At 52.9% G+C, this 18,358-nt stretch overlaps 1 protein-coding gene across 5 annotated transcripts in view; it reads right to left on the bottom strand.

The window, feature by feature from the left end:
* Positions 1-18,358, bottom strand: part of WSCD1 (WSC domain containing 1) — a 50,593-nt gene that overhangs the window by 14,852 nt on the left and 17,383 nt on the right. For all 5 annotated transcript variants that reach the window (XM_071219309.1, XM_053911555.2, XM_053911553.2 and 2 more), the window contains 3 exons: positions 18,170-18,354; positions 13,064-13,185; positions 307-466 (listed from right to left, as the gene is read on the bottom strand). In XM_071219309.1, the coding sequence (XP_071075410.1) occupies positions 307-466; positions 13,064-13,185; positions 18,170-18,354 (467 nt within the window). The remainder of the gene's footprint in view (positions 1-306; positions 467-13,063; positions 13,186-18,169; positions 18,355-18,358) is intronic.

The raw sequence follows: 18,358 nt of genomic DNA, 5'->3' as shown, positions 1-18,358 counted from the left end.
TCTTCCTTTCTTCATCAAAACACCTTCATCCCAGAGAAATTCACATAAAGGTCAGGGGCTCTTCAAGCTTAGCCCTGCATCCCGTGTCCACCCTGCAGGGAAGGTGGAGGCCTCCTCCATCTCATTATCGCAAGACAAGACCACCCATGAAGATGCTAGTGTTGTTACACAGAAGCCCTTCCTTCCCCAGGGCTGCACACTCAGCCATGGGTAGCATTCCCAAACCCCCAGACCAAATGCCACAAACAGAGGCAGGCACAGGGGGGATGGCCCTTCATGTCTTCTACACCTAAAGGGGAGGCTCACCTTGCACGGGGGTCTGGTAGACCTCGCAGTACTCCGCAAGCCTCTGGGCCTCAGGGTCCTGGCCACACAGCGAGCTGTCGACTGCATCCCGCAGGTTAAACTGGGGAGTGGGGTAAGCACAGTAGCACTCCCAGCCTCTGAGGATGGCCAAGGGGAACTCCTGCCAGACAAGGAGTGAAAGAGAAGTGTCTCCGGTGAATGCAAGGGCCACGCCTCCTGCAGCTCGGGTGCGGGGATGAACACGAGGACGTACTGCTGGCTACAGGGGATCAACAGGGATGTCCGTCCGTCCTTCCAGTGCCAGGCTCTGTGCCCAATCCCAGGGAGACCAACTCAATGACATGTGACTTCTGCCCTCCAGTAGCCCCCAGCTAGCCAGTGACAGTTGACAGTCACAGCACAGTGACAGAGGTGCTCAGACAGAGGGGCAAGTCAAGGGTAGAAGGCAGGGGCAGAGCCTGGGACTGGGCTTTCAAGATGTCTGGGAGGTAGTCAGGAGGGCCGGGGTGGGAGTGGGCACTCGGACAGTGGGATCCACGCAAGAACACGCGTGTGAGGCTCAGAATGGGACAGATAAGCCCACATGGGGCAGTCAGGGCTCAATGTGTCACATGTTTAACCAACAGACTTATAGCCTCGAATGACTTCTGAATTCCCACTAGCTCTCCCTGGAGAGAGGCCCTACCCAACCCTTACACCCGGGTCCACTGCAGGGGTGGGGTTCAAGGCCAAGGCCAGATTCCCACACACCCATCTCTCCAGGACAGGAAGGGTGAGCGAGAGCTGACTCAATTCACCAAGATACTGAGCCCAGTGGGGGCTTCCTGAGGATGAAGGGGCCCTGCCAGCGTTGGGCCAAGCCTGCTCCGGGCTGTCCCTTATGGTTTCTTGTCCTCCTGAGGAGGCTGCGCTAAACCATGAACAGAGCTGAGGCGCTGGCTTCTGGAAGGCTTGGGAGTGAATTTGGGTTCCCAGGCTGGGTAACCTTGGGCAAGGTGCTGAACCTCTCTGAGTTTCCCCACTGAACAAAAGTAATCAGATCCACCTTGCACGTGTATTATGAAGACGAGATGAGAAGGGTCCTAATGACGGCCACACTCCACACTCCCGCATGGGCGTGGCTCATCATCGTCCTCCTCGCCCTCAGCGTCAGCCACGGGCTCACTCAAAAATCCCCCACCCACCTCTCCCACCGCTATTTTTTGACCAGCTACTGCGCACCGGGCACTAGGTAGGCCGTGTAGCCCCATCTCATCTCTGCATCTTGCACACAGGAGACGCGAGCCTGCTGGAGTGTGCAGAGAGGAGTCGGGAGTGTGCGAGTGGGAGGGAGGCTGTGGGTGGAGAAGCCTTCTCACTGCCAAGGGAAGCGTGGCACAAACCTCTTTATTTTTTGCCCACAGCGAAATCTCATAAATAAATAAATAAAAGCAAATCAATAGCGGTTTCTGAGCAGAGCCTGGCAACAGGGAGGATTGCAGAAAAGACAATGGAGGTGGAGTCCCCAGCCAAGAGAAGGCAAGGCAGAGCCTGGGGGAGGGGACAGACTTCGTGGGGGAGGGGAGGAGGTGTTCCTGGGTGCTGCCCCCTGCCCCCCACGTAGGGCTGCTGTTCTAGGTACAGGCTGAGTTCTCTCCTTGGTGAGAGCCTCTCCCTGCCCCCCTCGTCCTTTGTCAAGGCTGAGGGGCAACTTGGCCTCTGCCAGGGCTTTGACCAGAGCCCACGCCCCCATCTGTGTCTCAGAGTGGAGCTGTCAAGCAGGGATGGGGTAGGGGGAGGGCAGACTCTTTCACTGTTCTCTCCTTACACACACCTACCCACCAGCACACACACAATATCCTGCTACACTGGCTGCTTCTCAAGCTCCCAGCTCCATTTTTAAGAGGAAAAACTCTTAAACATTCTATGTGACCATAAGCAAGTCACCTCCACTTTGAACCCTTTGTTTTCCCATCTGTAACACGGACGCACACCATGAATCGGCCTGCCTGCGAGAGCTGGAGGATCTTGTTTCTCTCCGGCCCTCTCGCTAGCTTCCCCTGGCCCACCCTGGATAGACTAGCAGGCTATCCCCAAGCCTTTCCTGGGAGAGGCTTGAACTGGGGATGGGGGTGGGGGGGCAGTTGCTCTGGGTATCCATGGACTTTCATGTCAGAGGGAGGGAGCACTGTGGAGTAGAGAAAGCATGAGGTGTATAATCAAAAGACCTGGACTCCAGTTCCCACGTCATAATTCGGTATCTGTGTGATCTTGGACAGATTAACTGTCCTTTCTGAACCTCGATTTCCTCATCTGCAACATGGGGGTAATAATAGCCCCCTCACAGAGTGCTGGGGAATGAAGGAAGGATAATGCACGAGAAGGACCCCGCCCAGTGTCTACTACATAGTAGGTGCTCCCGTTTTTCTCTCTTAAGACCTTGCCCTGTGCTCTCTGTTCGCCTGACGCTCAGAGTACCAAGGGTTTGTTTCCTGCTGCTCCTCACTTTGGCTCCCCTTCCAAGGCCCCTAAGCTCAGGACCAAGCAAAGGTCGGAAGCCCCTCCCCCGCTCAGCACTTGTGGTCTTTTAGTCTTGATCAGGCACATAAAGAAATGAATTGCTTTGAAGACTCAGTTGCCACAGTGAGCCCCTAACTTGGGGACCAGCCACACCCCCAACCACAGCTGCCCTCAACGTCAGCTGCAGGGACAGTCCAGCACAGGCAGCAGGGGCCACTGGCAGAGAGCAGAGCCGAGGTGACTGGACTTGGCAGTGAGTGGACAAAGGCTGACAAACCCTGTCTGCACACCCAGCTAGACTCCAGCTGCCGGGGACCCCCAGGCCATTTCTGCGTAGAAAGTGAAATGTGAGCCCTGACCCTCAATCGGAGCACCACTGCTTTCTGGAAGTTCTGCTGATGTGAGCCAGTGAGAAGCCATCACAGGAATTGTGGCCTCTGGCCTCTCCGATCACCGCCCACCCTCTCCCACAAAGTCCTCGTGCCACCTCCTCCCGGACCGACAGTTGCAGCGCAGCCTGCGGGAACGAGCAGCCGTGGCACCCGGGCAGCGACGGGGTGAGCGCTCGGCCACCCGACTGTGTCCACAGCTGTTACGGGTTGAATCAGGTTCCCAAATTTCACTCATTGAAATCCTAACCCCCACATCTCAGAAGTGAACTCATTTGGAGATACGGTCTTCAAAGAGGTCATTAAGCTTAAACGGGGCCACTGGGGTGGGCCCCATCCAATCCGACTGGCGTGGTTATTAGAAGAAGAGATTAGAACACGAACACACACGGGCCAAGGGGCCACCATGTGAAGACACGGGGATAAGGCGCCATCCGCAAGCCCAGGACAGAGGAAACCAACCCTATCGACACCTTGATCTCAGACTTCTGGCCTCTGGAACTGTGAGAAAATACAGTGCTGTTGTCTAAGCCACCCACTGGTCTGCAGTACTCCGTGACAGCAGCCCTGGTAGGCTCACACACTAGCTTCCTTTCAGGTCCTGGGCCATCGCAGTCACATGCCAACCTCAGGGCCTTTGCACTTGCAGTCCACGCTGCCTAGAACGCTCTGATCCCAGACACCCTCATGGCTTTCTCCCTCACTTTCTTCACCTTGCCTTCTCTGTGAGCCTCCTCTGGCTTCCCCGGGTCAAGCTGCAACACTCCTCCCACCACGCCCAGTACACCCTGTCCGCGGGCCATGCTTTCTGATATTGTTTCACTGAGGTGTAACAGCGATGCAGGGCTCCGGCCCTCAGTGTACCAGCCAGCCAGTCTGGGTGAATGAAGCCACACAGCATTTTCTCACCCCAGGTTCCTCCATCCCTCCCCAGCCGGCCCTCCCTCCCTCAAAGCAACTGCTCTCCTGATTTCTACCACCACAGGCTCATTTAGTCTATTCTCCAAAGTCCTATAAATAGAGTCATCCAATCTCTATTTTTGTGTGTCTGCCTTCTTTCATTCAGAAACACATTTGTTAAATCCACCCATGTCGTTTTATCTGTTAGTACATTGTTCCTTTTTATCGCTATTATTCTGTGTGTGAACATACCAATTTGTTAATTCTTGCACTTGATGGACACATGGGCTGTTTCTGGTTTTTACCTATTACGAAAAAAGTTGCTGTGAAGGTTCATGTACAAGACTTTGAGTCAATGAATATTTTCATTTCTCATGGGTTAATACCTAAGGTTCCTGCTTCATTTTTCTCCACAGGACTTGTCAGCATTCAACAAACAATGTTTTACTCACTGACCTGTTTATTGCTGGCCTCCATCCCGGAGAGCTTGCGCCGGGACCTCTGCGTGTCTGGTGAGCTTTACTGCATTCTCGAGAACGTCATGGATGCTTAATGAATGTGTGACGGACAACCCAATGAACAAACGAATGAACGAATGAATGAATTCTTTACAGATCCTAAGTTTCCCCAGAGTTACTGGCAATGGATTTGGGCACGGGCCTTCTTGTCATCTTTGCCCTGGGCGTGAGGGAGGAGAAGAAAGCTGCTGCATTGCAGCAACCCCCCCCCCCCCCGCCCAACATCGGGGACCCCAGGGGCCTCGGCTCTCCTGGGATTCCTGTTTAGAGAAGATTTCACCACCATGGTAGCTCTACTAAGGGTGACTAGCTCTGTCTCCCTCCCAGGCTGCTGATGTTGAAGCCTCATGGTCCTACATCCCAAGGCTGGAGACAGGATGCCTCCCACCAGTGACCTGAACCTTTTTGCTTCCTTGAGTGGATTAAACTGTCAAGTTTCTGGGTGTTTGCAGAGCAACGGGAGAGCTGCAGACAGTAATGTGGTTTTATTTACAACATAACCACTTCAGCGACATCACTGGATTCTGAAAACACAGAACAATTTTTAGCCCCTTGAGGGTTTCTAGGACATGATTTCCATAAAAATTAAATATTGATGAATCTTATCTCTCTGCCAACCTACCCACTCCCCTCCTCCCCCCGCCATCCCAGACTTCAGTGAGAGAGAGAGAGTGCAGGGAGAAAGAGAAAATGATTAGAAAAAGCAAGGCAGAAAAAGGAAGGAAGCGCAAACACAGATGCCGGCGCATTTTACTAAAATAGACATGGGGTTAAAGAGGGAGCTACTGAGCTACTGTGTCAGAGAGCAGGGTGAATACACATCCTAATCCTGACTCTTCCCCTCTAGCCTAAGCCTGAGCGTCTAGCTTGGAGCCAGGTCATGTTACAGCCGGGCTGGGCTCTCCGGGTGGTGGGGATCCATGTGCGAAGGCTTGGTCATGGCCAAGGGGTCAAGGAATGGACATGCCAGCAGTTAAGGAGTGAGGCCCCAAGTAGGACCCCTCTACAAACTGGGTCTCATCTCCACCTTCGTTCCTCCTTGAGCACCTTTCTTGGGATCTCCATATTTACACAGAATTCCAGAAACTTCAAAGATCGGCATTTCAAGTTTTGGAAGGAAAACTGAGGCTTGGAGCCTGGCAGTGAGCAGCCCAAGACCTTAGACCATCAGGAGGAGTGGAACAGAGCCAGCTTCCTGGGGTCCAGTCTGGGGCTTTATCACACTCAACTCCTTGGAGGCAAACACATGATTGCATGGATTTTTGGAAGAAATCTGCAAACTAGCCAGAGGTGAGTTTTGACCAGTCTTTTTCTCCAGGGCAGCTCCCTCCCCTCCAGAGGCAAGTCTGACATTCAAAATACAAAAAGGGAACAAAGACATCCACACAGGTGGCTGCATATGGGCCATGAGGGGCCAACTTTTACGTTTGGTGATTTCGGGCAAACGTCAAGTTGACTGAAGACCCGTCGGCTGGTACTGTGATTGAGAGCCCGGGGTCTGAGTGCAGAGTGGGGGTTGTGTGGTTTGGAAAGGCGGAGCCAGACTGAGGCTTGGAGTCAGGCTACATGGTGTCCACAAGCTACTGAGCATCTCTGAGCCTTGGTTTTATCACCTGTGAAAGGGGCATAGCTTAATGACCATAGGCTTTGGAGTCAGCAGGTGTGAGATTACAGGAAGATGGACTGAGTTCTGATTTCTGCATCTGTAAGGCGGGTTTGAGGATGGACTGAAACGCTTGTGAGGTGCCTGTCAGAGGGGAGACACCCAGCCAACTCGGCTGGCCTGAGTCCAGGGGAGGCTAAAGGTTTGGGGTGGGGGCAGGGCCTTCTCCATAAGAAGAACTGACTAACAGTCCCCTTGCATGTGTCCAGCCTCGAAGGGGCTGCTTCAAGATTTGGGGCAAATGTCAGTGTCTCCAGGGGCATCTATGGGATGTTCCCTTGGGCAGTGGCTCTCTGCAGACACTGAGCCCCAGCCAGGAGACCCCCTGACCCTCTCCATGCAACACCCTCCCCGTCAGAGCCAAACACGCATCAGAAAGAAGAGCCCCTTAAACACTGTGGCTCAGAACCACCAAACCCGCAGGATCCCAAGGAGCCTGGGTTTCCGCTGAAAAGGGAGAGGACCAGTCCCCAATCTTGGGCAGTTTCCCAAACATGCCACACACAGCAAAGGAACCAGGGGAAGCTGAGTAATAATGACCATTATTTCATCATCTGGAACACTTGCTGTGCAAGAGACACCCGAATCACAGAACTCTTTCATGTCCACAACGTCACCGAGTCCCCCTCACTGTCCCGTGAGGCATTTCTGCCACCGCCAATCCCTCTCAGTGCACGAGGACAGTAAGGTCTCAGCTATGTGATTCACCAGGATCACAAAGTGAGAAAGGGGCAGAGCAAGGCTCTGAACCCAGGTCACTGTGACTTTAAGCTGCCTCCCCACCATCTTCAGAATGAGAGGCCAGGTGACTCACTGCTCAAACTGTACTGAAATTCTTAAGTGCACATTGAAAATGCACACATCCTTTGCCCCTGCAATTCTCATCTGACAACATAGCCCCCGGAAATAATCATGAACACGCTCAGAGGTCTCCCCGCAAGGGTGTTGTGCTCCGCAGTACCGTTTATAATAACAAAAGGGAAAAACAAGAAAAAGCCTAAAAGTCTGACAGCAGAGGATGGAAAGATCACCGTATAGCTGTGAAGCATGGCCACAGGAGGCTCACGGGACACTAAATGAGAAAAGCAAACAAATGGGAGGAAAGAGTCAATTCATTAAAAACAGACCCACGTCTACCTGTCTCTATGTAGATACAGATGTGTGTGTGTGTGTGTGTGTGTACCTATAATAAAAGACCAAAAGTGTGCACAATCTTATTAGTTGTCTTTCTGACGTGGTAAAGTTAGAAGGGAGTTTTAATTTTATTTCTACATTTCCAAAAATTTCTGAAACTTCTTAAAATAAAACCTGTGTGACTCCCCGCAAAGAAAATAATCCATGTTCATTAGAGACACACAGAATAACACCAACAGGTTTACTATAGGATTTTTATAAGAGATCCAGAGCCACACCCTATCAGGCACCTACCGGAATGACTCTACAGCATGTTGGCAAAGAAAAGAATTCTTAATGTCGAGGTAATAATTCACAAAGCCCAGACTCCTACAGACCCGACCTTGGCAGAGTGTGGGATTGCATGCTCCATGGAGGCAGCCAGTCCACCAGGACAGACGGCATCTGTCGGGGTCCAAGTGGATTTAGGCAGAGCACCCGCCCAGCAGAGAACAAGCAGGCTCCACATTAATACGCACTTTTCCCTTTCACAGGCAGCTGGGTTAGTGCCGCCATTAAATGGCCAAAGAAAATCCCCTAGAGGAAATGTCAATGGGAAAACATCCAGGAGACTAATATTCTCTAGGAAGAACTTATACACCCAAAAGAGACTAAAAGAGGGCAAAAAGAAAGACCCCCTCCTCCCTCCCCCATCCTGTCCCTCCGACTCCCTTCTCGGTAGAACCACCAGCCATGGCTGGCAGATAAAACCTCAGATCACAAGGCATAACAGCTGGTGAAGCTTTCACGTTAGCAACCGATTTACAGATGGTGTTGGATTGCACTCCTCAGCCCCACTGTGGGACCGCACACCCCCACGAATGGTCTATCTGTTTGCACACAAATATCGGGCTTCAAACCTAATCACCCCCAGATCGGAATTGGCAACAACGCAAATGTCTAAGCTCCTCCCTCCCTCCTCGTCCTCACCTCGGTCCAAATAAGGAGGTGATAGGTCCCTGAGTTCCGAGAGTGAGCAGATTTCCTTCCATCTCCGATATGGTCACAGACAATTGGACAAGATCATTTTACTGTGTTTAAAAACACATCACATTGGTCAAGACCCTCTTGCTGGCAGAGAGAGATCGTTAAGAAGCTGGTAATCCCCAAAATGTTCTTTTTCTGTCAAACCACACTCACTCGTGGAGCACCCTGAATCCATTTCCACTAGCTAGCAAAAAACAACAGAGGTTTTATTCTGGGGCTTCAAATAAACCCCAGATGGTTGCTGGGCACTGCGAGGGGAGCTCCCCCTCTTTTCCTGTTTCCAAGCCCCACCTCTCACATCTGCTGCGGTGGGAAGGAGGAGGGGCCAGGACCCAGCCAGACCTAATGAAGCCCTTAGTCCCCTCCCCCAGATTTAGCGCTGTCCCATTTAAAATTCTTCTGTGAGCATTTTCCATCATAAAAGTCTCTGCAAACATTTTCAATGGCTGCGTTGTAGTCCACTGTATGGCTGTGGCTTAATGGAACCATTTCCATATCACAGAACATCTCAGCTTGTCTTTCAGCCAAATTAGGATGAGACGAAGCTTCCACTGGGTCAACCCTGCAGCCTCGGTGCTACTGGCCTCTCTGGGGAGAAAGCGCTTGGCACTTCAGACAGGAAAGTATAGCCAGACATCCCTGACTTTCCCTCTCTCACCCACCCTCCGCATCCAGGAGAGAAGAGAGAAAACCATTCCTGCAGAGGTCGCTGGTCACTGCAGGCCTGGGTCAGCTGGACTTCCAACTGATCTCACATCCACCAGACCTCAGCACCGGAGGCAGAACTTCCTTCTGCATCCTTACCAGACAGGTGGAAAACACAATTGCCCAGCAGGGTGCAGACTCGTGGCGAATGTAGGCCGCGTCTGGGCATTGCTGAGCTGCCCCCTAGGGCAGTGAGTGGTTCTGACCGGGCATGAGGGGACAATCTTGTCCTTCAGGGGACATTTGGTCTTGTTTGGAGACAGTTTGGGTAAAAATGCTCCTAAACATCCTACAATGCACAAACCGATCCTAAAACAAAGGGATCCACAGAGAACACCTCCCCCTCCCCCCACCCCAGGAGCATCCCACCTGCAGCTGTAAAGTGCCACGCTGGGCACACCACAGTGGCTCCCTGCTACCCACCAAAAAACATCTGGACTTTGAGGCAGGCATCCGAGGCCCACTGCAATTTGTCCCCACCCCACCTTCCACACCACACTGTACAGCCCTCCACTCCGGGCAGGTTGGGCTGCTTTCCACCAGCCCCCTCCTGCTCAACAGTTGCCTAGTTTTACGATGTACCCCTCACACCCCTCGTCCGCCTGTTGGCATGGCCCCACATCTTCCCGCTCCAACCCTTCTGCAAAGGTGCAGTCCTCCCTAAGTCCGCCGCCCAGCCTCCCTCACCCCCATCAGGCACAGACTTCACTCTGCGGGTCCTGTCCTAGGCCCTCCCCAGGGGTGAGCTCTACCTCATGAGTGGGGCCTGGTCTCCCCCACTCTGAGCTCTGTTGGCACCCCCACCCCACCCCCCATAACTGTCAGCATAGGTGTTTGGCCACATCTTGCTGCTTGTGTCCTGCCAAGACCGGCTTTCAGCATTAAAGCTGGAAACGGTGACTCTGTTCCTCACAGCTGCAAAGTTCTGAGCGTCTGAACAATGGGACTGGCGGAAACACCCACCCCCTCCTCCCGCCAGCCACTACTGGCGAGGCCAGGAAAAGAAACAAACCCTGGGGGCAAAGACTACTTCAGAGAATCCTAGATGCCCTCTCTTCCCGGTACTGACCTTGACAACTCCCACCAGCACTAGCCACAGCTGAGCAGGTAGCTTGTCCTTGAAACACACAAGGAGAGACGTACAAGGTGCTAAAGTGCAAAATGGCAGAAGAGATCAAGCGCCTGCAGGTACCTTTGGCACACACTCCACTGTGGAATTGCAGCCACGTGGATCTGTGCCAGTAAAAATGAAGACAGGCTGAAAATAGAAGGGGAAGAGTTTTAAATCTTCAAGCTGTGTGTCTGTAATCACAAGGCAGGAATCTCTGGGCCCTCGCGGGCTGCCCCAGAGAAGGCGTCCCCAGAACACTGGGATATCCACCTAGGAGGCTGCTTTGAAGTCTCTGTCCCTAAAAGAAGACACGGGAACCTCATTTCCCTCTCCCCCATCGCTGGTGGGGGCGTAACATTAACATAACCTTGGCCAAGGGCAACACGGCAGTGTTCGCCAACACGGTGAGGACAGGCAGCCTGTGACCCAGCGTCTGTCTCCCTGGAACTCTGTCTCACAGATCCACCGAAACAAAATAGGCCACCCACAAGGAGAGCCATTGCAGCCTTATTTGTAAAAGCAAAAGACTGGAAACAAGCTAAATGTGTAGCAGCAGGGGATTGGTTAAATAAATTATAGGACATCCGTGTAATGGAATAAAAGATTGGGAAAGCACTTTCCTTGCCAATAGGGAGCAATCGCTAAGACAGATTGCCGAGGGAAAGGAGTCCGGTACGGGGGAGAGCGAGCAGCGCGTCCCCATCTGTGGGTTTGTGAAGAGGCAACGCCTCTGAAAGAAGCAGTTGCTTGAATGGTCATAGAATCTCCCTGAGAGTGGACACAGGAAGTCAGGGCCATAAGCTACCTCCGAGGAAGGACAGACACTAGAAGTGGGGGGTGCCACCAGGGACGACAGGAAGACTCTCCCCTCCGGGCACTTTGGTGTCTTTTTATTGTGTTCCATGGGAGCGTTTTACCTGTTAAAAATATTTTACGACACTAAGGACACACGGCAGTGATGTCTATTGTCTGTCATGTCTTCTTTCTTCTCCTTGCTCCTGTTGCCTGCTTGCTTTACCTCCCGGTCCCCCTCCCTGCAATGTCACACAAAGGCAGCAGCGCGAAAGCACAGGGGCGTGGTGTCCAGACTGGGCTGTGCAGCCAGTCAGTCCATGCCTGTGTGTGAACCTGCATTGCCTCTGCAGCAAGCGGGGATCAGAGCATCCCCCTCGGGGTGTGCGGGGAGGGGCTGGGAGGGTGAAAGCAGAGCACTGGTGGGTGGACCCCTAGCATAACACCCCGCACACAGGACACCTCTGCAGGCCTGCAGCCTGGTCGGGCCCAGCCGAGCTCCTCGGACTCCAGTGGGGGCTCTCCAGGGACCTACTCTGACTGCAGGTGTGAAGACAGCCCTGGGAAGCAGCTTGTTTTCTTGCACGCACACAAGCAGGTGTCCCTGCTGCCTCTACCCCGGGCTCTGCTCCCAAGAGGGAGAGAGGGGAAGTAGAGATCCTCAGGCCAGATGTCTGCAAATCAACAAACTGTTCATGGCTCACTGCATGTGTCTTGTGATTCCCTGATGCCCAAGACATCCTTGGCAGAGGCTTCGGAAGTGCTGGACGCGCAAGAGAGCCACTTCAAAGGCTGCATGCGTGCAAGGGGAAAGTGCCCACGAAAGGCTTTGTCTCCACTCACCTCTAGGGGAAGCATCTCAAGCTGAGGAGGGCTTGCTCCCAGGGAGGGGGTGAACCTGTGGAGGGGCAGGCTCCTTCATACCCAACCTCATCTGCCTTCCCTGAGGCCCACTTCCTGTGCCCTTCAAACCACCAGCAGGCTATGGAGCTATACTGACTTCAAATCCTGGCTCCCTTCTTACTATCTGTGTGAACCCAGGCAGAATGCTGAAGCTCTCCCTGCCTCCGTTTCCTCACCTGCGAAATGCAGATACTCACAGCAACTATCCCATAGGGATAGGAAGATTAAATGGATTGACACTTTTGGGCTTGGAACAGTACCTGGCATGGAATAAATGATCAATACATGTTAGCTACTGTGGATAACTACCATCATCTTCGTCATCATCATCATCGCCGAGGCCCTCCTCTCTCCTAGCCCCACTCTGTTACACAGCCAGGTATCACGGCCCCATTAAGGCTGCTGAACCCTGCACACAGCAGCAGCCCCAAACCCCAGCCTAATGCCACAGAGGGCCATTTCTAGGGCTGTAGCATCCAGAGCAGTCTGGAGACTACTGTGCTCCATCCCCGGACCTCACTGCTCTTTGGACAGCCTGCTGGTGTCAACAGCCTCGCTTAGCAGTTCCCAGGTACTGCCTTTTGTTTGCAAGCCCTGCCTGGCCTTGGCCAACGTTCCCGACCCAGAGCTAACACCAGTGGCAATGGCCTTTGGTGCCCCGCCCCGCCCTTGCACAGAGTCAGCTCCACTCCTCAGCCCAACTCCTCAGCCCATGCTGAACCAAAGGTGCCCGCCTGTGTGAACACAGCCCCTGAAGTCAGGTTCATGGCCCAACACCGTTAGCACATAGAACAGAAAATCCATCTGCTGTCCCCAGGTCCCGAGCCAGCATCTTCTTGCTGCCAAACCGAGTCTTAAAACTTAACATCTGACACTGGTGCCAAAAGCTCACGTCGAGAAAGGCACGATCCTTTCAGCTTTTACAACTTTCGCTGACAATTCCCCATCCAGCCTGGAATCACCAGCCCTAGCAACGGGCTCCCTGCGGGGACCCTCAGCGATGTCAGTGGCAGGGCCCGCCACTCCGGGAGCGGACAGATGTCTGCAGTCCAGCACTGGCCCCTGCCCCCTGAGACCACCTCGCATGTTGGAATGGAGTGGATATAATTGGTCTTACTTTCTGGGCACAAAATCCGGAACACGCCTCCACTGTCATATTGGCTTGTATCAGGGAGTCGGGGAAGGCGTGTGTGACGTTCTCCGGCAGTCTGAAGCAGCCCCGGTACGTGACTGTCCTCCCTAGGGAAGAAAAGGGGTTCCAGTGAGAAGTGGTGCTCATGGCTATTGGTGTCTGTCCTGAGAGAAGCTGGTGACTTCAGATCCTGGAACAGGTGTAACCTTCCTCAGGAGGGACAGGTTTCATGTCAGAGAAGGCAAACTGCCCTGGATGGGGTGTGGTTAAGCTAAGCTCCTGAGAGAAACCAGGCACCAGAACCTTGGTCACCCTGGGTCACTGACAAGGGGCCACTTGTCTGAAACTTCAGGTCTTACTATTGCCACCAGCTCTCAGGAGATGGTGTCCTTCCTTCCTTCCTTCCTTCCTTCCTTCCTTCCTTCCTTCCTTCCTTCCTTCCTTCCTTCCTGCCAGCCTTCCTTCCTTCCTTCCTTCCTCCCTCCACAACTTCCTCCTTTCCTTCCTTCCTGCCTTCCACCATCTGGATTGTATACCCATTATGGGCCGGATTCTGCAAGAGGTGACCGGAGAGGCCAATACTCTGGAAAAGTCTATGACTTCCCCATGAACGTGTGCAAAGAAAAGTAGATTTGGATATCTGAAATCCTGCCGCAATCTCTCTCACTGTGCCATTGAGTCTACCACTGTTTTGCTTCCTCCCCGATCGTGAACTCCCACCAAATTCTAGGAATACTCCTTAAATCTGTGTTACAGAGGAAGCCTCTGGCCACAGTGTTCTCCAGATCTTTAGGTGGAAAACTGTCGATCCCTAGTTAGCTTCCCTCGTGCTGAACAAACCTTCTGGAATGTTCCAGCACCAACGGCGCATACTTCTTCCAGTTGCATCCGAGTTTCTCCGGATGGCATCCTGAGTCTCACCCCAGGCTCCTCTGAACACCAGACCTCCTGGTGCCCAGCATCTCTGCCTGCTCCCTCTGCCTGCTGCAGCCCACGACCAGCAGCAGAAACCCTCACCAGCCAGCACCACAGCAGGAGGGCTGTCCATGCAAAACTGCAAAGCAAGACGGAGCCCTGGATCTGGAAGCCCCTCTGACCAACCATGGCACTGGTAGTCTGGACGTCAGGACACCAACCTATTTGGGCACAAATGAAGGAAAGCAGCCTGGTGCCAGGAAAACAGTCCAGGCTGAGTATCTTAATGGCTGGAGGTCAAGTGCTGGCACTGCTGGTTACTAGCTCTGAAACGGCCATGTCATGGACTCTGTTTCCTCACCGACATAGTGCCTGGCAGCCAGAGCTGTTCTGAGGGGCAACATGCACCCACGTGCCAGCCCCTGATGTGGCTGCCCTGGCCTTTGGTGGAAGGGCCTGGGGTGGTGGCTTGTGCTGGGGTCACAGAATTCCTTCCTGTCCTGTGGCATGATCGGGCCCCCGAAGAACAAAATAGCTAGATGAGCTGGCCTGTGGTCCTCAACCAGCTGCTCTAGGGTGGGACAGACAACGGGAGACAGGCTGCGGGGCACGTGACCGGGAGGCTGAGCAGCCTAGGCAGGGCATAGACCGACTGGGGTTGTGGGCATCCCGGCTCCAGGGGGAGGCTGTAACTGGGTCGCCCCTATGCTCCCCACCTCCAGCCCTGACCCTGACACACAGCAGGTGCCCAATGAGGGCTGGGCAGATGAATAAACAACACAACAGGGCATGTGGGGGCCCAGCATACACTGCAATGCCTGAGCCGCTGGGGACGGCAGCCTCAGCTGCCTCTAGACGTCATCACTGAGTGACTGTCGGGGGAGAGGTTGTCATTTAGTGCAGTCTATCCATGTCCCCCTCCCTAGCTTCCCAGGTGACAGCCCCAGGGCCACTTAGGGCAGAAGGAGCCCTTCAAGATGAAGTCAATGATGAGCTGCTCTGTTCCTATCTCTGATCCCAGCCTGGGGAGCACATTCGTGGCTCTTATTCCTGTGAGTGCTCCTTGCTAGGGAGACGCTGAAATTGAACATGGGTAGTCACCTGGCTGCCTCTTGACAGAGATCCCGTTGGTTCATCCTGTTGAGAAGGGAGCGGGCAGGCAAAGGTCAACCCCTGGGCTCCACAGCCCATCCAAAGGGGCAGCTACTACACCGTTTTCAACATTAACCATGGTGTCAAGTCTAGCCAGCTCAGAGCTGGCTATAGAACTACTGGGCCATCTCACCCTTAACCAGTGGGCAACCTCACACACAACAGTGATTGCTGAGTCAGTGGCTAAGCAGGCTGGAGAGCTGGCAGGGCAGCCCAGAGCCCACACATAGACCTGGTCCTGCTGGCGGGCAGAGGAGAGGCACTGGGGGCTGTTGTTGTTGGAACCCAGGAAAACCAAAGATCCAAGAAACCATTCTGGAACATTCTGGTCCTCAGGAAGCCCGTTTGGATGCCCAGGGGGCAGAGCAGAACTTGATAGACCCCTGCCAGGCCTGGCACAGAGCAGGTGTCAATGACTATCTGTGGAATTAATGGTCTCCTTAGTGAATCCGTAAAGAATGTGTCGCCAGGGTTACAACTCCCGTCCCATCCCCAATCTGGAGCCCCTGTGCCCAGATACATCCTATCTGACTAGAAGCACGAAAGCGGGCGCAGCTGGCCGGGCCTGAGCACTGAGCCACTCTCCCTGTCACTCTGGCCCCATGTGCAGTCCCCGTGGTTCTCAGAGCCAGGCTTCTGTGCTGCGTGGCAAACGCTCATTGCTAGGAGAGCCCTCCCAGACACCCCTCTGCAGTTCTAGCTTCTGACCTAAGCCCTCTTTCCCTGAGCTTGGCCCAGTCCTCAAACTAATCCACTTCCTGTCCCAGAGCCCTGTCACTAGGTGCGTGGCCAGAGGCGGCTGTCCTGGGCGCTGGGCAGTGCCTCCGTCACCTACTGCCTCACCCTTGCCAGCAGTGGGGGGTGGTCTCCACACTCTGGCTCCTTCCCCGCCCAGCCCCTCCCAATTATGCAAAGGATGGCTCCCGATGTGCACAGTAGTATTTATTTCTTAAAGGAGCCTTTTAGAATGAGATTAAGTGGATCTGGGGACCATCATCTTGCAATCAGGACAAACCTGAGTTTCAGACACATCTAGTTGGGCCCCCTCAGTTGTCACCTCTATGTGAAAGCACTTGCAGTTGGAATTCCTGGGGTTCTTGCCGTCTGAAGCATCAGTGACTCTCCCTCATGGCTCATTATTTCCTCCTGAGTTCTGTACTTAATTTCTAAGCTTATCTTCAGTAAGAATTTATCTATGGGAACTCTTTTCCCCTGGGTTGGTGTTGGTTTGCCTCTGCCAGCGCCACAGGTGGTCCAGAGCCAATCTTTATGTTGGAGCTTCCAGGACCAGGCGGATCGTACTAATCTGGACTCAAAACTCATACAAATGCAGGCCCGTAATTACAATACAAATTCTTAGGAAGATATTTTTCTCACCTGAAGCTCAGGTCAAAACAGACAAGTTTTCTTTCTATCTCCCTGAACTAGTAGGTGATATTTAAAAAAAATAAATAAAACCTGCAGAGGGCCCAGAGACATATGAAAGGATGCCCAGCATCACTAGCTTTCAGACAGATACAAATTAAAACCACAATGAGATACCATCTCACATTGGTGAGAAAGGCCATCATAAACAAATCAACAAACAAGTGTTGGAGAGGATGTGGAGAAAAGGGAACCCTAGTGCACTATTGGTGGGAATGCAGACTGGTGCAACCACTGTAGAAAACAGCATGGAATTTCCTCAAAAAACTAAAACTGGAACTGCCTTTTGACTCAGCAAATCCACTGCTGGGATTATACCCTAAAAACAGAGAAGCATCACTTCAAAAGAACCTATGCAGCCCAATGTTCATAGTAGCACAATCTACAATAGCCAAGTGCTGGAAGCAACCTAAGTGCCCATCAGCAAATGAGTGGATCAAAAAACTATGGTACATTTACGCAATGGAATTCTACACAGCAGAAAGGAAGAAGGAGCTCCTCTCTTTTGCAACATCATGGATGAAACTGGAAAGCATTATGCTAAGTCAAATAAGCCAGGCAGTGAGGGACAAATACCATATGATCTCACCTATGAGTGGAACCTCATCAACAAAACAAACAAGTAAGCAAAATATAACCAGAGACATGGAAATAAAGAACAAACTGACAGTAACTAGAGGGGATGGGGAAGGGGGATGACAGGGCAAAGAAGGGGAAAGGTCATGAAGAAACATGTATAAAGGACCCACGGACAAAGCCAACAGGGAGGGGAGGATTGAATGTGGGAGGTGGGGGTGGGTAGGGTAGGGGAGAGTAATAGGGGAAAAATGAGGACAATTGTAATTGCACAATAAAAAAATAAAAGCTTCTTTATTATCTCTAAAAAAACTCTTATATTTTATTGATTTTTACTTCAGTGACATCGAATCCCACTTTATGCAGAAGTTCCCATCTGATTCCCTACCCTTGACCAGCTCAAAGCCTCCATCTCTGTCCCATGTGGACAGTGAAACCTCAGCCTGCAGCCACCAACTTCCCTCTGCAGCAACCCGGAGCTGCGTGGCATCGCCTGGACTCTCATCTTACCATTGTGATTTTCAGTTCCCTCTCTTCTGGAGCCATGTATTTCCTTATTTTCTTGCTAGTTCAGTTATGCATGGAAAATAGTGTCTGTTTAGTTGTATCCACCATTTCTAGGTGTTTAATGGCTAGGAAACTTTCAGATTATCTGGTCCACCCCACTGCTAAAAATCTAGGTCTGCCTCTGTCCTTTACAAAGTAGACTGGAACCTAGAGAGGGAAGCGAGCTGCCTGAGGCCACACAGATGTCTGAGACGCATCTAAGCCTAGGACCCAAGCTCCTGACCAGTTTCTCTCTCCTCCCGGGGACAGAGAAAGATGTGCCTCAGTTACGTACTCAGGCAACCTTTGGCACACTCTAATCCCACTCCCCTCTGTGACAAGCCTGCCCAGGGAAGATGATAAGGAAGGGGGGCAGGGTTTCTGTTCCAAGTAATTTGGACTAGGGGCTACAGGCGGGGGAAGGCAGTTGGAGCGCAGGGGACAGGCAGAGATGGGGAGGGGGGCCGGCACACTCACGCTTCCTGGAGCTCGGCTGCAGATCCTCCACCCGGTAGACAGCGATCCGGCCAACACCCCCGCACACGGAACCCTTCTCGCCCTTGCATTCGTGTTTGCACTCCTCCAGCCCGACGCTCAGCACTGGGAGCCGGTTCCCGCAGTAGCACTCTGCCCCGGCCTCCAAGCCAGCGTAGACATAGGACCTGC

Source organism: Desmodus rotundus, chromosome 9, assembly GCF_022682495.2.
Source record: "Desmodus rotundus isolate HL8 chromosome 9, HLdesRot8A.1, whole genome shotgun sequence".
Taxonomy (NCBI): domain Eukaryota; kingdom Metazoa; phylum Chordata; class Mammalia; order Chiroptera; family Phyllostomidae; genus Desmodus; species Desmodus rotundus.
This window is presented reverse-complemented; position numbering and strand designations above follow the sequence as displayed.